We start from the raw sequence: 22,739 nt of genomic DNA, 5'->3' as shown, positions 1-22,739 counted from the left end.
GTTCTCTTGCTATAAGGGAATCCCATAAAATAAAACTGTGATTCATGAAGCTATGAGCTACAGAGTGTATAGAAAAGGCGGTTTCCTGGCTGAACGAATTTTTAATAATGACGGAGTGGAGAACGAAGAGAGGTAATGCGCTTCTTTATTAGGTAAAGTTTTGTCAAATAGAAATTCTTCACAAACAAGTACACCCCTGTATCTTTTATTCCAGGAAAACACAGGAAAACATGGGTACAGGAAAACACATAAAAAAAGAATGTACGGAGAACGTTAAAGGATTCAAAACATATATCATCAGTTCATGAAGAAAGAGTTGTTCGACATCAAGGTTTTCGTTGGCGGAAATCACAACGGCTTTTGTTCAGGTCTGTGAAATGAAAGGCAGCGAGGGGAAGGGAAAAGTTCAGGCACAAGTACTGTATTTCAGTTGAGTGCTGTGGGGAAAGCAGATAGAATTATAAACCGAAAAGCTCATATAAACAAATTACCAAACGCAATTAAAAAGGTACTAACTACCTTTGACGTAAGGTACAAAAAATTAAATGACAAAGTCCAGCTCTATTTACTTCGTTAACGTGATGAAGGGTTAGCTGACAAAAGTTAAAGAATTCTTTACAGTCTGGAAGACGTCCGCTGCTGTACGGGCGTTTCGATGAATGAGCCTCAAAACAGTGGAACTATTGGCAAAATAAGATGCACAGCCTCAAGGGCAGCAGTAACTTGATACACTAAAGATTTATAGGCTTTTAATAACCCTCCCTCCCTGATGGCCCAGTAGCGCTGATGTTCTGCTACTGACCCTTATATCGCAAGGTGGATTCCAGGCCGCGGTAGCCCCGTTTCGGTGGAAGTAAACTGCAAAAGGCTCATGTGCTGTTCAATATCAGTGCACGCTAAATAATTAAAGTAATATGGGGCCCTTTAATAAGCGTCCCTTATAACCGGTGCATAAATTCGAGACGTTGAGCGCTGCAATGTTTATTGAGAGAATATTCTAAGTACCTTTTAAGAATTAAAACGTTCTCATGTACGGACTTTGAATCGGCGTCTAGTGTCGGTGATATGCAGTTAACCACTAAAGAGAACAACTTTGTAAACAGCACTTGTTCCACAATTATTCAGAAAGGCAATATGCTTGATTTAACTCGTGCGGCCCTCATCATTCCACTCTCTCTAGACTGTTTTGATGTCGTGAGGGCTTAGCTTCTTCGATGAACGGCATCGATACTGTGCTTGCGGCTGACCTCCTTGAAAAAGGGTTGTTAATAGAAAATATTGCATGTAGTACTTTTTCGCAGTGAATTGATGCTGAACCGGTCTCTGCGAACGTTTCACGCGCACCTGTATTGATTTACGGCAGGTGATGAAAATAATACTACCTCGACCTGAAGAATCAGGGCGCTTTGGAAGAGGTCTCCCGTGGCTGTGTGTGATAATGAAAATGGGTGTGCAACGACACAGCAACTGGAAAGAACACGGTGAACTTGGAAAGACCAGTTGTTTCTCTGCCCCAACTGCTGTGGGAGCTTCGTCTTCTGGGCTCTTACTGCGCCACAGGTGCCAACGAACTAACGTCCTTTATTTTTTTTATTTATTTATTTATTTATTCGTATACCCTTAACTTACAGTTGAGAGGGAGGGAACACAAGCGACTAGAGCAAAACAGCAGTGTGTACATACTAGAATTTCAAAATTGAGACATCATTATGAAGAATATTTTGAGTTAGAATAATCGAAATACAATCTTCAAAGTAGCACCTTTAGGCTGAAGTTAATGTACAGAAAAAGAAAGTGCATACAAAATCTTCTAATGTCGCACATAGGGATTAAAGTTCTTGTCCAAAAGTAGCTTGAAATGATATTGTTACTATTATATTGTTAATATTATAATGGTAATACGGACAGCATGAGTAAGCGTTAGGTTCCACAGCTATATTACATTAAGAAATGAGAACACTGAACAAGGGTAGAGGGGGGGAAGTCTCAGTTTGCAGGTCGAGCCAACGTTTCGACAAGTGGACTTGCCTTCGTCTGGGAGAGTGATCATCACTGGCAGGGGTTTAAATACGCATTCGCAAAAATATTAAAAATATTTCTTCAGCATGTTTTTCTCAGCCTGGAACTAGTGATCCCGTGGCCTGGAAAAGAAATAAAAGCGGCAGTACCAGGAAAATCTACAATGCTGACTAGTCATCCACGCTGCATTGTAGATTTTCCTGGTACTGCCGATTTTATATCTTTTTCAGGTCACAGTATCACCATTTCCAGGCTGAGAAATACATACTAAAGAAATATTTTTTAATAATATTTTTCCTTCCTTGACCTACTTTCTTCTCACCCACTCTCGCCCTCCCCAGCTTTTCTTCTTCGGAAGCAAAAGCGTATTTAAACCCCTGATCGCTCTGCCCAGACGAAGACAAGTCCACTTGTCGAAACGTTGGCCCGACCTGCGACCAGAGGCTTCCCCCCCCCCCCCCCCCCCCCCCGCCCTCTCTACCCTTGTTCAGTGTTCTTTAATACCGTGTAAGCTATCTTCCTCCTCTCGTTCTGTTAAGAGATAAGCAACTTTCTACCTTTTCTAGGTAATCTTGCAACGCCTATAGTTAAGGAAACATCTCAGGCACGCACGCACGCACGCACGCACGCACCCACCCACCCACCCACCCACCCACCCACCCACCCACCCACCCACCCACCCACCCACACACACACACACACACACACACACACACACACACACACACACACACACACACACACACACACACACACACACACACACACACACACACACACACACACACACACACACACACACACACACACACACACACACACACACACACACACACACACACACACACACACACACACACACACACACACACACACACACACACACACACACACACACACACACACACACACACACACACACACACACACACACACACACACACACACACACACACACACACACACACACACACACACACACACACACACACACACACACACACACACACACACACACACACACACACACACACACACACACACACACACACACACACACACACACACACACACACACACACACACACACACACACACACACACACACACACACACACACACACACACACACACACACACACACACACACACACACACACACACACACACACACACACACACACACACACACACACACACACACACACACACACACACACACACACACACACACACACACACACACACACACACACACACACACACACACACACACACACACACACACACACACACACACACACACACACACACACACACACACACACACACACACACACACACACACACACACACACACACACACACACACACACACACACACACACACACACACACACACACACACACACACACACACACACACACACACACACACACACACACACACACACACACACACACACACACACACACACACACACACACACACACACACACACACACACACACACACACACACACACACACACACACACACACACACACACACACACACACACACACACACACACACACACACACACACACACACACACACACACACACACACACACACACACACACACACACACACACACACACACACACACACACACACACACACACACACACACACACACACACACACACACACACACACACACACACACACACACACACACACACACACACACACACACACACACACACACACACACACACACACAAGTTCTGCTAGTGTGATAACGTTTGAAAGGAGAGAGTTCAGATAGCGAGAAGTACGTACTTAATTTATGCCCACATAAACTTCTAAATTTCACCAGTAGTAGAAGTTCCTAGCCACAACTGAGAAACATTGAGAGAACAAGTAACGCTTTGAGGCGTTTTGATGAGGCTCGTATAGGAGGGCAAGTACAGTTCGGCCCGCCCAGAAGCTCTTCGATTTAGAAGACTGTGTTTAAGAAGGCGCTATTTGTAGCTATGCTCATGACTGCAAAAGGCAGTATGGTCGTCTTAGCAGCAGAACATGGCAAGGCCATGTCGGACTTTTCGATTGGCGTGGTTCGCTAACTCGCTGGTTTTCCTGCGTTCGTCAGACACCTCGAAGTTATCGCTTATTAGCCGGTTCTCTAACAATTATACGTTGGCCCAGCTTCGCAGTTGCTATACTGGTAATCACCACCCCCAATTTTGCAAGGAAAGGCCTCGCTTTTGTTGGAATCTTATTAAGATGTTCTCCAAGCACTCCCCGCACAGGGTGTCGTTTATGGGAAACGGAATGGTTTTTGTGGTAGGTCGCGATGTGCACATGCGTGCAGACAAGATGACTGGATGAGGTGATGAGACAATGCCGCCGAGGAATAAAGAAGCAAATTTCACAATAAAACAAGGTAGCCGCAGTTGGTGCGCTGCCGTGTGATGACTGGAGTCCAAAGAGCCAACTCACAGAGACATGCCTCTGGAGATATAAAGAAACAGACAGAGCACAATTCAACGTTTCTCCCCAGCATGTCGTCCTTTTGTGTTTTAACCTTTACACAGCAAAACGCAATTAATGCAGGAAATGGCCGCCGTATTGTGACGCAGTGACAAGCGGATGAATACAGGACGACATAATGACGGGATGAAATATAATTTAATGTGAGAGCTCCACACCGCATCAATCCCCACTTCATACTCTAGTTCATAAGATTACCCGAGACCAAAAAATGGCCGGCCTAAGCTGTGCTTGCAGGTTTAAGTGATGAGCTGACAGTGGTAATGACCGAATAGGGGTTAGAAGAAAATTACAGTCTTGCCGCCGCGATGAATGAACAGGTTTGGTTAAATTACATTTTCGAAGCTTGACGACCAGCGGTTGCCACGGGCTGAGGGTGAAGGACATGCGCCGGATGTGTCGGGTGATGGGTACCGTCCTATGTCTGGTCGTTGTGATGCTGTAGCGGCAGTGATTTGTCATGAGGTCGTACGCTCTTCTCGTCGTCGACCTCACGTCATCATTGTGTCGCGTGGGCGGAAATTTGGACAGGCGGGAGAAAGTAGCTGATTAGGTTGGGTCAGGTCAGTCTGGGGCTGAACCGGGAGGCGGGATCCAGGGCCCTTGGCCGACTACAACGGTGAGCTGAAGGCATCGATTCTCCAGGACTATGAGGTCATTCGCAGCGCCATCGAGATGAAACAGAGTGGCAAGCCTATGTATACGAGAGGACGCGATCATAGGGCAATAAAACACATTATAGCTTATTTGCGTAGTTCATCAAATCCTAAGAATATGCGTAGCACTGCTCCCCCTTGCTACACTTTCATTAGCATTTGTACACTTCGTTATGCTTTTTTATCACCAAGCGGCCCGGTGAGCAGCGCGGAGGAGAGGACGAGGGAGCACCACGCGTACACGTCTGTTGTCCGTGGAGGCCGAGGAGCGACTGATGCCTCGGGAGAGTCCGAATTTGAGGGTGTGCGAGCGACATGCGGCTTCTCAGTCCGGGGCTCCATGCGCTTGTACAATAGTGTTGCCACGTTGGTCAGCTGGATTTTCCCAGGTGTGAACACAAAATTTTCCTTTTTGTTTTTCTCACGAAATATGTTTTCGTGAAAGGATAGTTTTAGAGTGAACACCTGCAATCAAATTAATAACAAAAATAGCACAATAAAATAAAATATAAATCCCACGCATAGTGTTGATGAATGGGATAGTTCTTCCACCGTGAGTTCTTTATGGCGCCTTCGCGAAGCTATATCTATATAGGCTGACACTAGCCATAAAGTTTCCAAAGCGGCCTGCGATAACCCCTCCCCCTAGCCACCCAGTTTCGTTTCTATGAGGGGGTAATTAGGTAATTACCCCCTCATCCCCTCCGCACCCCTGGACTGAGGCCTGATCTTGTTCATGGCACAAGGACAAAAATCTGTCTTCTCCCTGGCCTTGGCTTAAGGGCGACAGAAAGTTGTTTGGAATGTATCTGTATGCGTTTCGGGAATCAGTATGTACGTGAAGACATAACGCATTTGACTATGAGAAAATGAAACTGCCCCCTTCCGACCTCCCTAACAGTTAATCCCGAATGCCACACTTTGGGCACTTGTGCGGTGTGCCAGGCACGCAATTTGTTGGCTTTTCAACCAAGGCTAGGCAGGAAAGTAAAGACAGCATGAAACTCTGCTCCCCAGAAAGGTCAGATCGTCGTTTCCACTACGTGTCTACATATTTTCACTAGGAAACAATATGAAACAAGTCTCCAGACAGCATAAATTTACCACATTTTCAATGGGTGAAAAATAAATTTCCGTCTTTTTTTCTTAGTAGCTTGCATTTCCCCACGAAATGGGAAATTTACCACGTATTGGCAATACTCTTGTACAACATTGCCAGGTGACGGCCGCAACGGCTGGAACTGTGATACGCGCCTTGTTTTTCCTCCCCCATCAAAAAGCGGCTGCCGCGGCCGGGATTCGTTCCTGCATCCTTGGGCACAGCAGTCGAGCGCATATAACCTGTGCGCCACCTTTGTGGAGTACATTATTTATCAGTATTATTATCACCTGGTAATAACCTTACACCATAATTTTGAGGCAGAAGTGGCGCGTATCACAGTTGCAGCCGTTGCGGCCGTGTAAGTGTAAAATGGCTGCACCAGTGCTCCCCCTTATCATCGGCTAAGACGCGCGACGTGGCGGAACACCACCTATGCTCGTGACGTCGCCCCCGTCTCCTTCGCGCCTCAAGCTCACGGAGAGAGAGAGAGAGAGAGAGAGAGAGAGAGAGAGAGAGAGAGAGAGAGAGAGAGAGAGAGAGAGAGAGAGAGAGAGAGAGAGAGAGAGAGAGAGAGAGAGCAGGCGTGAGACTGCTACCATCGAAATCTGTGATTGCGGCCAGAAGTGCTACGGACTAAAGCGTGAAGCGACACTTAAAAATCCTTAAGAAGAAATTTCGACCACAATGCCATATGGACGTGTTGCATTGTTGCTGAGTAATGCTGTTGGATGATAATTAGTGGTCATCATTAGCGGTACTTCATAACGGTCTTAATTTTAACTCAATGTTCCTGTGATGTAATGCGTACCCATAATAGTAATACTATCATTCAAATTATATTAATTACTAGGTTAGTTGGTTGGTTTTTGGGGTTTAAAGCGGACAACTTGGCTAGCTGGTGATTTTCAGATTCAATGCATATGGTAACTAGTGCAAAAGACAAGGACAGACAAGGACATTAGCGTTCGTGGTGTCTGTCTCTTTTCTGTCCTTGTCTTCTGCGCTGTTATCACGTGCACTGAATCTGTGAGGTTGAGCATCCCGAAGTGACTCGGGCTATGAGTGACGGCGTAGTGGAGGGCACAGGAAATTTCGACCTCCTGAGGATCTTTAACGTGCACTGACATAGCACAGCACACGGGCGTCTTGCCCCCCCCCCCCCCCCCCCTTCCCGCTCTTGAAAAGCTGCCGCCGCGGCTGGGATTCGTTCCTGCATCTTTGGGCACAGCAGTCCAGCGCCACCTTTATGGAGTATATTATTTATCAGTATTATTATCACCTTGTAATAAACTTTCAGCATAATTAGAAGTGGCCGCCGTTTAAACCTTCAATATCCGTTCTCTTGCCACACCGCGCACCAACGGACGACCAACACAGAGCTCGTAGCTGGGGCACGCTTCCCCAGACGCCTGCTTAGCGGGCGGCCAAGCACCTAATTAAAGAGCGAGGCATGAATGTCCTTCAAGTACTCACAAATTATTGGGTGCTGCGAGTAAATCAAGCTGCTAACGAGCAGTTTCTTCTTGCAGCTTCCCTCCATTTTGAAATTTATAAGTGGAAAATAAACTGATTTGGTTTGAACATTACGATATTTTTCTTTTTTTTACAAAAGTTTCAGGAAGCACAAGCTGGATTGAACGCGTGTCCCAAACATGCGCCACAAATAATTTTGTCTCCTTTCCCTTTCGTGGTCTTGCATGCGACAAGCGTTCAGTGGCTCCTTTGCTACTCATTCCATACTTCTAAAGGCGGTAATGCATTGCGAGTTTTATATGGAACCAAATTACCGCAAATTAGCTTAGAAGAATGCTGAATGATAGTTATTTTACAGGACAAAATTTACTTGCAGAAACCACTTACTAGTGGAGACCGTCTATATGGACCTTCAATTCAAAATGCCCATTGATTCAAACGAGTTGAAGTGCAAGGTAGACGGCACGCAATATACGACCGCAGGAAGGATGTCGCGACTGTTTGAGGATGGTGTTCAGTATTTCTAATGTCGCTGTCAGTATTATTTTTTACCATGCATATTTATATTTTGAAGCCTATATATAATATACGTTGGTGCAGTCAATGCAGGTGAGTTATATAGTATAGCGAGGAGGAGATTATGTCCATTGTAGAGAATACTGATCAGGCGACCAATTAATTATGTTTGACTGAGCGCATTTCCAACTCCTGATTTCAAGCGGCAATATTGCAATGCAAACTCAAAGGCCATCAGCATAAAAGGTGAATCCAATTTTAAAATTTTGTTAATAGGCATTTGTGTTCGAAATATTTAATGCAAAATGTGACATTTGAAAGTTCCCTGAGTAAGCTTTTCCACATTACATAATTATAAAGTCGGGTCGATGCTCATGGTATCATCTCCAGAATAACAATAAGTTCTACGTCTACAAGTTCTACATGAAATATATGAATGGAGCCTATATTTTATGCGTTAGAAATCCAAGAGGAGCAGCTTTGTAAATACACTCTTGATCATGTTCGACATCAGTTCCAGTTATAAGAGCAACTTTATAAAAGTTGCATTTACAATTGTTGTAAAAGTTATACCTGTTATAAAATGTTATAACTGTTATAACTGCTATAAAAGTTATAAGTGCAACTTTTAAAAAGTTGCACTTATAATCGGAACGTATGTAGAACAAGTATATACAACAATGCGGCGATGCCAACCCAACGAGCTTTCAAGTTAGAATATTCGAGATTCGGCAATTAGAAACGCATTTTCGATTGCGGAAATTTAAAGCAGACTCGCCTTTGAAGTTGACGTACTTCAATTTTCTAAACGTACCCTCCCTTTAAAATAAAAATAAAGAAGGTGGTGAGCTAGAGCACGTTAATTCATCGCCTAATTATTAAGCTCTATCACGTATATAATGTCGTACTTCTTGTCAAACAAAATTGGTCTGGCCGCATAAACGTATCTCTCATAGTTTTTGAAATAATGAAAAATCATCTAAGGAGTCACTAGGAGCACTGTCTGTTACACGATTCTGAATGGCTGTCGCAATATATGCCTGGGCAGATACTGCAATGGCGCACAGTTCTATAGCTTCTGTACAAATAGCAAGGTAGGTATTGTTATCATTTATGGCCGGAACGGTATATGATTCTGACACGGGGAGCATGATGCGTGAACTATATTCGTATGCACCGGCAACAGAAAACTTCGGCTCGCAGCTACCTGCACAGACCAGAGTTTGATGTCAACGGTCGATCCGCAGGTGCGTCTGAACTCAGAAGGACCTTTCGATTCGTCTCTGTTGAAGTCCAGCATCTGCAGCCGTCGATAAAAAGACCGAAGCAGGCTTGCGTAACAGGCGCAGTAAAGGTGGTGGGGCAGTTGTGACCGTAAATGCTTGCAGGCATTGAAAACTGCGGGATTTAACGTCCCGAAGCAACATACGGGCTACGAGGAACACCGCAGCGGATGGCTACGGATTAATTTCGACCGCCTGCGCTTCTTTAACATGGCACCTCACAGGGCACGGGCATTTTTCGTATTTCGCTCGCGTCTAAATAGAGGCGGGTGGAATCGACTTCGCTGCCTTAGTATCAGCAGCCGAATATTAAGACCACTGAGCCATGTCGGAAGGCCCCAGGTATTGTTGTCTAAAGTTTGCAGCGTTCTGTGTTGAACACAGAAAGTGGAGCGCATGGTTGAAACGAGATATATAATTTATAATCCTCGTTATCGTAACCTGTAGGTTTCCACATAGCGCCCTACAAATGAGCTTTTAAATGAAGCTAAAAAGGGCCAATAAATTTCAAGTGCCTGAGAATCATGAACTCAATTGAACGGCTGTGGTAAAAGGCATTTGGCATTAAGGCGCCTTTCATGAACGTGTGTTTCCACTAATTTGTCATGAGCCAGTAATGAAACAAATTTCCCTTTTTAACCGCTGTTAAGCAAGTAAATCAGGCATACACATTCATCAAAGAATAAAACACGTATACAGGAGCGTAACCACGCCGGGTGGGGTGACAGAAAAACAAAGCGATTTTACTTTTTCTATCACTATGAAGTGTCGAAATTTTTGTCAACATTTGACACTGACTTGCAGGGAAAAAAGGTACAATATATGGTTTACTGAATACTGGCTTGTTACGCGCTTAAATTTCATTGCCTTGTCAGACGCACCATTGTTCCACCACGCAAGTGTATTTTTTTTTTTTAACCTCTGCCTGAAGTTCGAAAGCTATAGAAAACACGTGTAAGGCTGTTTTGGCAATGCATTTCCGCAGTAGGCGGTACCGGCGGAAACACCTGCCAGGTTTCTAGTTTTCAATCTTCGATAATTTGACGCGTAATAATGTTGGAAGGACATGCGACGTTCTTTAGCAAAATATTGTTTAATAACGTAATGTGCATATACGGCTTATTGCTGAAAAGGAAATTATTTCGGAACTGATGTGGAAACCAGGCGCCTCTACTGCTAATATTTTGTTTCTGCGACTGCACAATGGAATGTTGCTTCCCAGCACGAAAAGAAAAAAAAAAAGAACGAATCTGAGGATAGAAAACGTCAGAAACCTTGAGCCTGACCGAGTTTAATGCTAGTGCGGCGTTGCAATAAATGAAAGTTTCTCGGTCGCACGCAGGTGCGGTGAATTATGAACGTTCGGGATATCGCGTGGTTTTTAGCATTCCTGAAAGTAGACGTGATCGAATTGCAGTCGCGGCGCGTACGCCACACTCATTTAAATTTTATTTATCTATTCACTCATTTCAAAAAAGTGACGAGACACAAAATGCGCAGTATCCGCCAATCGCAAGACGTCGAGAGGTACTTTCACCGCGTTCTTTGGAATATGCAAGCGGAACTGTTAAACGCATGGGTATGGAAGCTTCACTTCACTGGCCATCCATATTAGTAGGCGGGTCACGGACTCAGCCTCGGTTAAAAGGCGCATCAAGAGTATTCTGGTTTTCGACTTCCGAAAGAACATCCCACGATCACAAATACGTATACGGGGCGAGCGCTCTTTGGCGGCCCGTTTCCGGTGTCGATCCGAGGGCTGCTGATTCTCTCCCTTCGCAGCGCAGGCTCGTTTTCGCCATTCGCAGGTCAAACGAGATTTCTCGGTCAGACTTTCGCCCCTTCTTGCTCTAATTTTGCTGCTCTTCGTTTGGCTTGCGCTCTATATCATCGCAGTTTTCATTTACGTGTTACTGATACCAAAAGAAAGGAAAGAAGAGACTTCGTCGGGGAGGCTGGATGATGGGGGGCATAGCTTTCGTAGACACTCGCAGGGCAGGTCGCGCTTCCGTCCGAGGGCAGGGCGCACTGTTCGGGCAATCAGGGTCATGATCATGCGGTCCACGCAATACACGGGCGGACGCGAAGGCCGCAGGCGAGTTCCCAGGACCTTTGACGCCCTTGCTCGCAGTTCTTACGCCGTCGCGTAGGCCAGCATTCACGAGGAGGGCGAAGGACGGAAGTGGGGGAGACAGGCGCGCCTTTGCTCTCGAGCGGAGCTCTCATTAAGTAAAACCCCACCTCGGCGACGTGCCGCTCGCCGCCTACCACTCTTTTCGCTTCTGTGTGGCGAGGAGTGACCGACCGCTGGAGCGGCTCTCACCGGACGGACGCACCCCCGTCATCGCGGCTTCGGCACGATAAAGCGTACCTTCTACACTCGCCTTTATCTATCGTGTTGCCGGATGACGCGCATAATAGGATACTCGCGCGTAGTAGCTTCTATGGGGGGTTTTCTTAATGGGCGCCCACAGTGGCGGCGCTTCCAGTGGGTTCCATTCAAGAAAAGCTGGACTTGGCGTAATACGAGTGCGGTGGGATTGCTATGCGTGCAGGGCGCTCAATTTCCGGCCAAGCCGTGCTTCTGACGTTAGGTATCGTGTCTTGGGCAACCGAGGGAGACCATCCGTTTCAGTTGCTCAAATGTGATCTGCTGCTGCATTACGACAGGGTTAATTTTCTGCGGAGCTGCAAGTAGCGCAGAAGCTTTGGTATGCCTGGTCAGCTACCGGAATATGAGAATAGGATTCAGCTACCGGAATATGAGAATAGGATAATAATAAGTTTTTACATACCAATGGCGAACGACCTGCCAGGACGGATGCCGTAGTAAAATAGTCCAAGTTTATTTCGACCACTCGGTGTCCTTCAACATGCCTTAAAATCTCGGATCTACTAAAATGTGGCGGTTATTAACAGGATCGAGCCCGTGACCGCACGCTCATAAGCCGACCTACGTGCAGGCAGTGATCCACACAGTGAAAGCACCGCATAGCAAAATAAACACCATCCCATCGTCGCTGCTGAAATTATTTCCAAAGATTCAAATTAGTTTTTTTTTTTTCGAAAGCAATTCGTAAGTTACGAAAAGGTGGCTTGGTTGATCTGTTCTTTTCTCTTCTCTGTTTAAGACTGTCATACTGAAAGTAACTAGGCACAGTGGCAGCTTGTGGAGGCAGTTCTAGTTCAGGGCAAGTGTCACCACATGCTATTTAGGCCAGTCGAAGCAAAAGAAGCTAAATCTACTCCATTTCTCGCCGTTGAAGGTGACGTTTTACCCCGTCAAAACCTCTAATGCTTGGTATGCGTTCAGTAGCAACTACGAAACAATAAATTATCACTGCAGTTTATTCATCTTTCAGGACCACAGGAACAAAATGACATTGAATCTGTTAACGCAAGGTTTCGTATAAAAAAAAAAAGAAGTTAGCTGATGCAGAAAGAGTTGATCCAGCGCTAATTTAGCTGTTCCGCCTGGCTCATGTATCGTATGGACGTGATTGTGTGCTGTAAACTAAGAACTCTGTCATAGCGCAGTTCACAGCCATGCAGGGCTTTGGCACAAATGTCCCAAAATCAGCTACTTGCTTCGGTGTAGGCAGCATCACGGACAGGTTAGTGCGGCTTTAAAAGGTTTGGTGATTATGTTTAACGTCCCAAAGCGGTATAGGATATGACAGATGGCGTAGTGGAGGACTCCATAAATTTCGACCATCTGAGGTTTTTTAATGTGCGCCGAAATGACACAGAACACGAACGCCTTGCTTTTCGCCTCCATCGCAAATCCCATCGCCACCGCGGCTGGGATTCCATCCCGCATTCTTGGGCACTGTGAAGAGCCCATAACCCCTACACTGCCACGGCGGGCCTCAACAAGATCGATCACTTAGTGTTAGCTGATTGGATAACGCTACCAGCATGCTTAGAAGGTGCAGTGGGCGCTATGTTTGAAAGAAAGTTTGGTTTGGTTTGGTTTCTTGGGTTTAACGTCCCAAAGCGACTCCTGCTATGAAAGACGCCGTAGTGGAGTACTCCGGAATTTAACCACCTGGGGTTCTTTAACGTGCACTGACATCGCACAGCACACGGGCGTCAGGTTTTCGCCTCCATAGAAAAGCGGCCGCCGAGGCCGGGACTCGATCCCGCATCCTTGGAAACAGTAGTCGAGCGCCGTAACCACTGCGCCACCCCGGCGAGGTGTTTGAAAGAAAGTGGCCTTTGATAGCATGCCATAACAGCTATACTTGCTATACTTGTGCCGATTTTAAACAGAGAATTTTGGGGATATAATCATATTCAAGGGACCTGAACAACTTTGAAATGGAATCGTCTACGTGGCGTGAGTGAGTGTCCGTGTTGACGAGCCATGCGGAGACACTAAAACCAGTTAGTTCTTTCTGTGCAGCTACGGTTGTGCTGGACACAATATCAAGTGCATTGCAACGCGAAGGCTTTGCCGTAATAGTAGCTTCAGATATCGCTGTCTTCGGTCCTTGCTAAGCGTTTATTATCGCGAACGCCCAAACTTGTGTCTTCTCTTTCGATGGTATGATTGCGCATGAATTCTTTGGCGTACGGGCTGATTGATCTCTGAACAGGACTGCGGCGGCTGGGCACAGTTGTGTTCGCTTGTCCACCTTGTAACATGTTGTCAAGAGCTTTACACACTATCCCTCCCTTCTTGCAATGGCTCTGCCCATGGCCTTGGTCAGGCTTTTCTTTGCCGTATCTTTACGCTATTATGCTCCAGCACAAAGTCATTCTCAGTTTATTCCCGCTTTGAACAGTCTGTTACATTCGCCACCTTGGCTGCTATGACTAGGATCGGGTTGTCTCATTTTTCTAGGTTCCCCGTTCCATGTATGTTATGCTGACGAACAGTAATTTAAGAGCGCAACAAAAAAGTGACAAAGAGGAGAACAGGACAACCGCGGCGCTGAACATACAACTGATTTGATGAAAGGAAGGAAGACCATATATATACATACACTTGGTGGACGTACATGCGCATAGTCAAATTTGATGTGAAAAAATATATAACAACATGTAAAAATACGCCCCATCACACGCACATGTTAAACCTGCCAACACACTTGCCAATGTGCAGCATGGTCATCTCTTTTACTGTCAATGCACAGACGTCGTACCTACACAAACATTTTGCTTCCTGTTAATATAGAAGGCCTCGGAGGTTTCCCTAGCATATAGTCTGATCACTGTGAAGAAATACTATCAGTGTCGACAAAGAAAGGTACACATTCACACGCATCACATTGTTTTGTCAAGTTAGTTTCATTCTTTTTTAATGACTGTGCCTGTTCCATCAGCCTAATGTTAATGCAACGACCCGTCTGCCCGATATACGTACACATAGAACACATGCCAGGTCAATCATGCCAATAGTTTTATTAGTTGCAGGATGGGCGTCGTATATAAAATTATATTGTCTTGTGGCCGTACGTATATTAGGCAGACGGGCCGTTGCATTAACATTAGGCTGATGGAACATGCACAGTCATTAAAGAAGAATGAAACTAACTTGGCAAAACATTGTAATGTGTGTGAATATGTACCTTTCTTTATTGACACTGATATATTATTTCTTCACAATGACCAGACTACTAGAGAAATCGCCGAGGCCTTCCATATTAACAGGAGGCCAAATGTTTGTGTAAGTAAGACGCCTGTAGCATTGACAGTAAAAGAGAAGTCCAGCTGCACAATGGATAGTGTGTCGGCAGGTTCAACACACGTGCGTTTTTTACAGTTTTTTACATATTTTTTCTCGACATCAAATTTGACTATGCGCATGTGCGTCCACCAAGTGTATGTATATATACGTTCTTCCTTCCTTCCATTAAAACACTTGTAAGTTCAGCGTCGTTGTTGTCCTCTTCTCCTCTCTGTCACGTTTTTGTTGCGCTCTTATAATACTGTTCGTCATGGTTCACCAACTCGTCCAATCAGCCTTTCTTCTACATGTTATGCCGGGGGCTGACAGCATGCCGTGGACTTTCCTGTCTCTGCTTCCAACTCCTCATGGATTCTTGTATTCGGTGCAGGTAATTTGAGGCAATTTAAACTAATCAGGCCGCGGTGGCGTGCGCTCAGCATAATCATTATTAGAAAGGCAGGCCCATTCTCTCCAGCTTGCAGCAAGATTGTTTCCCCTGGGTAAAACTTTCTTAAGGGCTACGCCTGCTTCTGGGAAAGAGAGCAATGGTTAGCCTTGACCGCCTAGTAAAGAGCAGAGACATTAGTCTGCCAACCAAGATCCGTATAACCCGTGCTATGGTCTTTCCAGTTGTGATGTATGGATGCGAGAGTTGGACTGTGAAAAAGGCTGACCGCCGAAGAATTGACGCGTTTGAATTGTGGTGCTGGCGAAGACTCTTAAGAGTTCCTTGGACTGCCAGAAGATCAAATCAGTCGATATTGTCGACCATAAACCCTGACTGCTCATTGGAGGGTCAAATTCTAAAGTTAAAGCTCAGCTACTTTGGTCATCTGACGAGAAGAGAGGAGTCGCTGGAGAAAGATTTGATGTTGGGAAAGGTTGAGGGTCGCCGGAGAAGGGGTAGGCAGCGAACGCGATGGTTAGATGGCATTCTCGAGGCATTGCAGATGAAGCTATGTGATGTTAAGAAGATAGTGAGAGACCGGAAAGCGTGGCGTGACATGGTCCATAGGGTCACGAAGAGTCGGACACGACTGAACGCCTGAACTGAACACATTATTTTAAAAGTGACGATGCATAAAGACATTACTTAGTGATCACCCACTGGGGAGAGCACTGCGCAGCACGCTTTTGCAATATATGTGACCTGCAAGGCCCATGGCGTCATGGTAGATGTATACATTTTACAGGCACATCATTATGGATACTTTTTTTAAATATACTTTTCCAAATTATTCTTCTGCCACTTTTTCGAACTGCGCTATGCCATTTGCAAGAATGTTCCGGCATGTAAATGCAAGTTAAGAAGTCATTTCTCGAGATGAAGTTACATGCCTAGTCTTTATTGATCATTGCTGACGCCCAACTTTGCGGTTGAAGACGTACTGCCTGTTGTAGGTTCCAACATTGTTTTCAGCTCCATCAGAATTTCAGCGGCTTTCTGAAGGGTTGAGTCTTCCTTCAAGAACGAAAACAAAAACAACGAAAGGCATCCAAAAACGAAATAATTAAACTGCCGGCACATGGTTGTAAGAAAAAGTGGCGCGAATTGATACCTTCTACTTCTCACAACGAAATGTGGGGTACACAGAACAAGACCAGTCAGTTCAAATCTCCCTTTATATTGCCCATTTTGCGAGATTCCCTCAGCAATGATAAAAATGTGTGATCTATCTGAAGGTTATCACCCTTAGAATGATGATTTGTCTCAATAAAGCTCGAAACAGCTGAATTAATGAGTTGATCTATGAAATTACCGTAACTTTTTTTTTATAATAACACTGCGTAAAAATAATAACAAAAACATATTTCTTCTCCGCCCTACATCATTGTGCAGCCTGTTTACGCGATCGTAAGGCACGCCCTATGCGAGTGGAACAATTAACCCGAAAGAGACACGTGAACACCAGCTTACCTGACATGCAACAATGTTCTATAGCTCAGGGCTGTCGAAAGTAGGTTTATATATATTAAGCCCCACCTGCATCCTTCCCCAACTAACAGAAATTGCGCTCAGGCATTTATAGGTAAATAAGAAAATAGCAGTGCTACCGTCCACATCAATTTCGTATAATCAACAGAACAATATATTTTTTTTTTTTGCCAACGAGAGGGATAAGCTTTTTTCTTAATACTGTGTCTGAGCGCTTTTCTCGTGTCCTTTACTTTGCCGAAATACAGGGGTTATTCGTTCTATGTCAATAAGGAAATTGGCGTTGAAATTGACCATCTGCCGCAACTTTTTTGTTTTGTCGTTCTAGATCCGCTCTCTTATAAAAGACTAGTTGTAGATGTTTGACAGCAGGTCACAGGTAGTGGATTAAGCGCAACAGCAGGCTGTTTTCTGAGGAGCTAACGAAAGAATAAGAGCACTGCAGTCAGATGGTGCAAAAAAAAAAAAAAAAAGTCTTCTACATATTGTATTCGACACCTGAATTTCCCACAAACAGCACTACTTCTCTGGCTACTCTTCAGAAACTGTAAATGAGCACGTTATACAAATAAGGGGTCTCCCGAAACCTCACAAAGCGGGAATTTTACGCGGTACTCAGCAGTTGTCGCTTTACCGCATGCTGCGGCTTGTTAGGAGCAAGGCTCGCGTTGCTAACAGACAAGTAACGCGCACCGTTGACGCGCTCTAAGGATAGCGGAACGCACAAATGTCAAGAAAATGGCAGCTCAGGAGCCAGGAGAAGTTCTCTTCCCATGTCTCGACGTTCTCCCGGAATTTTCATTGCTTTTGTAGACGCGGCATATATAAGGAGCTTACCTTGGCAAAGCAAAATCGTACCAAATATTGGGCGAAGGGCTTGTGCCTTTCGCTGTAGTAAGCACTTCCAGGAAAATTCTTGAGCTTCTGAAAAAGTATATGCATTGCACTGGTCACTCTCATGAATGCTTATTTTTTTGCAGCTCAAAGAAGAAAACGTGGCGAAAAAGGAAGCGACGTGGGGAAAATGCTTCCTTATTAGTTTTGAGTAAACGCACCTCATTTTTTCGGCATCTATAGTGACACGCCCCTAATGTATTCTGATGGTAAAGTTTTACATCTTAGTCACTTGATTCTGCACTTGTCCAAGTAGAGCCCACGTCGCACCCACTTCGTGGTGTTGTTCTTATTTTCTCAGTGTTCATTTGCTCAGGCTGTGAACCGCCTGAGAATACTTCGAGATACACTTGGAGAGTTGGACAGCCTGCTTGAGCATTTCGTCTTTTCCTTTTTTTTTTTCGAGTGCAAAGCAGGAGACAAACGCGGACGTACGGGAGAAGTCGAAAAGCAAAAGTATACAACATTTTCAGTCGTCGCAACCAAAAATTTTTGTGTGGTTTTTGACAGCAAAGTTGTGGTGAAAACAAAACTTTCTGTAGTAACATCATAATTTTGTTTTGTTACGACAGAAAAGTACTGCAGAAAAGTAGTACAGAAAAGTGCTAAAGAAAAATATTACAGAACTACAGAAAAGTCTGACGTCTCGACAGAACAACAGAATATATTTAGGGTACTTTTGACACGGTTCTGAAATTTCCGTTCTTTTCCGTCTGGGGAGCGTTGACTTCTACGCCTTACCTTCAAATACAGGTAGACGATGCACTAGGCATTCTATCAGCAACACACAAAATTTAAGTGTTTAGCAGCTCCTCCGAATCAATTATGCGGACATTGGGGAAAACAATATTCTCACAAGTAACATTCTCGCCATGTCATTGCAAAGATGACAAAATGACCTTTACATGAAAAATTAGTTGTACTCAATGTTTCAGATAATGCCCAAAGATCAAGAAATAGGCATCGCTCTCTATAGCAAGGTGTATCTGATCATTAGATGCAGATTGTGAAAAAGAAAAGTGCGATGAAAAAAGGAAAACACTAAGAAACAAAATACAACATAGAAACCTTTGTGCGGTGGAGCCAAAGGGAGAAGAGCGAATGCTTGGGCTCAGTGCCTTCTAATGTCAGCTTGGAAGCTACAAAGAGAAATACACGCCCATTATAACGAGTTTCTTTGAATGCTTCGTGAGAGAACACAATTGAACTTAATCAGGGCACATCTGAAATCGTTTTTGTATTTCGCAAAGAACATTAGTTATATACTGGGATCAGGAAATGTGTCAAAAGCGAATTCATATTTTCATATGATCTTGCTGTACCTAGTACAAGGTAGCTCTAAAATTTTGCCGACATGAGTTTCGCGGCAAAGACTAATACCTTTTATTTATGTTAAGAGCCATCTGCACGCGTAAATAGGTTAATGTCGCCTTCTGCAACTAGTTAACGACGCTGCACAATGCCACCTTACGAAGGATCGACAGAGGATCAGTAATGCGCGATGCTGAGCAATGAAGTAAACGTGGTCTACTCTTTTCGACATTTAGATCGGGGCATATATGCCCCGATCTAAATGTCGAAAAGAGTAGACCATATATCAAGTGCAAAAACCTCAGAAATTTACTGTATTAAAGAAATGCGGTCTCCAGTTTTACTAATCGGCAAGTGCGGACATAATAATATTCCTTCATTATAATCGTTATTGTTAGAGATATGCCCCGCGTCAATTGAGTGAATTAACGAAGGATTAAATAAGAACGTTTTCCAACTCTTGAGAAAGTTACGAACGGAAAGAAATGACGCTGCGAGGCGAGAATCTGCGAAGCTTCAGTCTTTTTCGACAAAAGCAAGGTATTTCAGTAATCACTTCCAAAATTAGCTAAAATGAATGGCTTTAGATAAAAATCAAATCTTTTCATGAACAAAAATCCAGTCGTAGCGAAGGTCATTTATTGAAATATTGTTTAATGAAACAGTTAACTAAAGTCCAGAAATATAACTTTTTAACGCATCTGACTGTATGGGCCAATAAATACTCCAAATCCATGAGCAAGGCTATGTCATATCAGTTTACAAAGCGAAGACGAAAGCATTGTCTATAGACCTACAGTTCGAGGGAATCCGGTTTCATTTGTTTCGCACCAGACCTAAACTGAGCTCTTGAGGGGCGCAGGAAGGTATACGTGCAAATTCAACGTCCGCTGCGAAGTGCTCTAGTGTCTATGGCGAAAAGTTTTATGCACGTTCCTCTTTTTCATCGCTGGATGAACACAAAAGATAATTATCGACAACATCGAGGTTATTTTTTTTTTTTTAGGAACGACGAAGGAAATGAAAGCGTCGTGCTATGGCGTAATGAAGCGGCCAGTTCGAACTTCATGACCGCGAAATTGGGGAATTTGGGAAATTACCCAAATTTCGGAGGTCGTAGGTTCGGACTCCATCAGCGGCATGTGGTTGTCTTTTCTTCTAATTATAATCAATTACCTTAATTACATTTACATCTCATGCTTATTAAGGTAAAAGCTAATCGCCTATGTTTTCCTTCGTGTCAGTGGCTATTAGCTTCCTTTGTATATATCATAACAAGCTTCTCAGTGTTCTTGCATTTCTTTGCTGATGATGGAGTCATGCAACATATCATCAGCGGATGTTGAGTTTACAAAGGGCGTCCTGTGCGCCTTGTGAGATTTTGGGCAAAAAAAAAAAAGTGTCGGACTCATTACATGAAACACGATAAGCCTTAACACGCCTCCAGGTGTGAATGGCCTTCCGCATTTTACACTAACAATGATCCATAGACTTCCCAGTCTCAAAAGTGTGTAGTGAACGCTATACATGCATTTAGAGCTTGCCAGTGGACAGTGATCTCTGAAATGCGCGCGGACAAATAAGGAACGTCCGCCATGGGCTATGTCGTCACTCAGTTCAGTCGTTCAGTCGTGTCCGACTCTTCGTGACCCTATTGACCATTTCACGCCACGCTTTCCGGTCTCTCACTATCTACCTAACATCACATAACTTCATCTGCAGTGCCTCGAGGATGCCATCTAACCATTGCGTTCGCTGCCTACCCCTTCTCCGGCGACCCTCCACCTTTCCCAACATCAAATCTTTCTCCAGCGACTCCTCTCTTCTCATCAGATGACCAAAGTAGCTGAGCTTTAACTTTAGAATTTGACCCTCCAATGAGCAGTCAGGGTTTATGGTCGACAATATTGAATGATTTGATCTTCTGGCAGTCCAAGGAACTCTCAAGAGTCTTCGCCAGCACCACAATTCAAACGCGTCAATTCTTCGGCGGTCAGCCTTTTTCACAGTCCAACTCTCGCATCCATACATCACAACTGGAAAGACCATAGCACGAGTTATACGGATCTTGGTTGGCAGACTAATATGTCTCTGCTCTTTACTAGGCGGTCAAGGCTAACAATTGCTCTCTTTCCCAGAAGCAGGCGTCTCCTAATTTCATGGCTGCAGTCTCCTCCCGAGGTAATCTTGGAGCCCAAGAAGAGAAAATCTGTCACAGCTTCCACTTCTTGTCCCTTGATGCTCCAGGACTTGATAGGGCAGGACGCCATGATCTTTGTCTTTTTAATGTTCAGTTTAAGCCCAAACTTCTCACTCTCTTCTTGTACGAGCATCAGAAGTCTCTTGAGTTCCGCTTCACTTTCTGCCATTAAAGTGGTATCATCCGCATATCTAAGGTTGTTGATACGTTTTCCAGCAATCTTCACTCCAGCTGAAGACTCGTCCAGACCGGCCTTCCTCATGATGCACTCTGCATATAGGTTAAATAGGCAGGGCGAAAGTATGCAGCCTTGTCTCACTCCTTTCTCAATCGGAGACCAATCAGTAAGACCATGCCCAGTTCTGACTGTGGCCTCTTGCCCTTCATACAAGTTCCTGAGGAGACAGATGAGGTGAATTGGAACTCCCATCTCTTGGAGAGCTTGCCACAATCTGCTGTGATCTACGCAGTCAAACGCTTTCGCATAATCAATAAAGCAGAAGTAGATGCGTTTCTGGAACTCTCTTGCTTTTTCCATGATCCAGCGAAGGTTGGCAACTTGGTCTCTAGTTCCTCTGCCCTTGCGAAACCCAGCTTGCACGTCCGCAAGCTCCCGATCCACATACTGCTGCAGCCTACCTTGGAGGATTTTCAACATCACCGTGCTAGCATGCGAAATAAGCGCGATCGTGCGGTAGTTGGAACAATCCTTGGCACTGCCTTTCTTTGGAATGGGGATGTAAACTGACCTCCTCCAATCCTGTGGCCACTGCAGGGTTGTCCAAATCTTCTGACATAATGTATGAAGAATGTTAACAGCGTCATGGTTGAGGTTTTGAAGCAACTCAGCTGGAATGCCATCAATTCCGCTAGCTTTGTTCTTAGCAAGGCTGGCTAAGGCCCATTCAACGTCACTACGAGTCTGCATTTATACCTTGCTGCAAATCGTATCAGGGACCACGTCAGCACAGTGTTCGCCCACTATTCCTGAACTGCATTGATGGCATATAGAGATGATGCTAATAACGTGGCCTTATACCGTTTGGACTGTATTTTAGCACGTGTAATGGGGCAATAAATCTCTAGTTTATCGATGCGCGCATAATACTATGTATGCGAGCTGGTCCTCACCGACT

The 22,739-nt window shown here is 44.7% G+C and overlaps 1 protein-coding gene across 2 annotated transcripts; it reads right to left on the bottom strand.

Moving 5' to 3' along the window:
• Positions 1–227: 227 nt before the first annotated feature.
• On the bottom strand, positions 228–22,531 carry LOC146204938 (kynurenine aminotransferase-like). 2 transcript variants are annotated; one of them, XM_084589620.1, is made up of 4 exons: positions 22,353–22,531; positions 19,161–19,231; positions 18,036–18,122; positions 228–437 (listed from the first exon to the last, which is right to left on the bottom strand). In XM_084589620.1, exons 1-4 carry the CDS (start codon positions 22,462–22,464, stop codon positions 327–329), a joined length of 381 nt encoding a protein of 126 aa, XP_084445746.1. In that variant the 5' UTR covers positions 22,465–22,531; the 3' UTR covers positions 228–326. The 2 variants fall into 2 exon arrangements, with proteins under 2 accessions (XP_084445746.1, XP_084445745.1); XM_084589619.1 differs by lacking the exon at positions 228–437 and adding an exon at positions 16,566–16,724.
• Positions 22,532–22,739: the final 208 nt, after the last annotated feature.

This window comes from Amblyomma maculatum, chromosome 1 (assembly GCF_055883805.1).
Source record: "Amblyomma maculatum isolate TAMU_Amacu chromosome 1, ASM5588380v1, whole genome shotgun sequence".
In the NCBI taxonomy this organism is placed as follows: domain Eukaryota; kingdom Metazoa; phylum Arthropoda; class Arachnida; order Ixodida; family Ixodidae; genus Amblyomma; species Amblyomma maculatum.
This window is presented reverse-complemented; position numbering and strand designations above follow the sequence as displayed.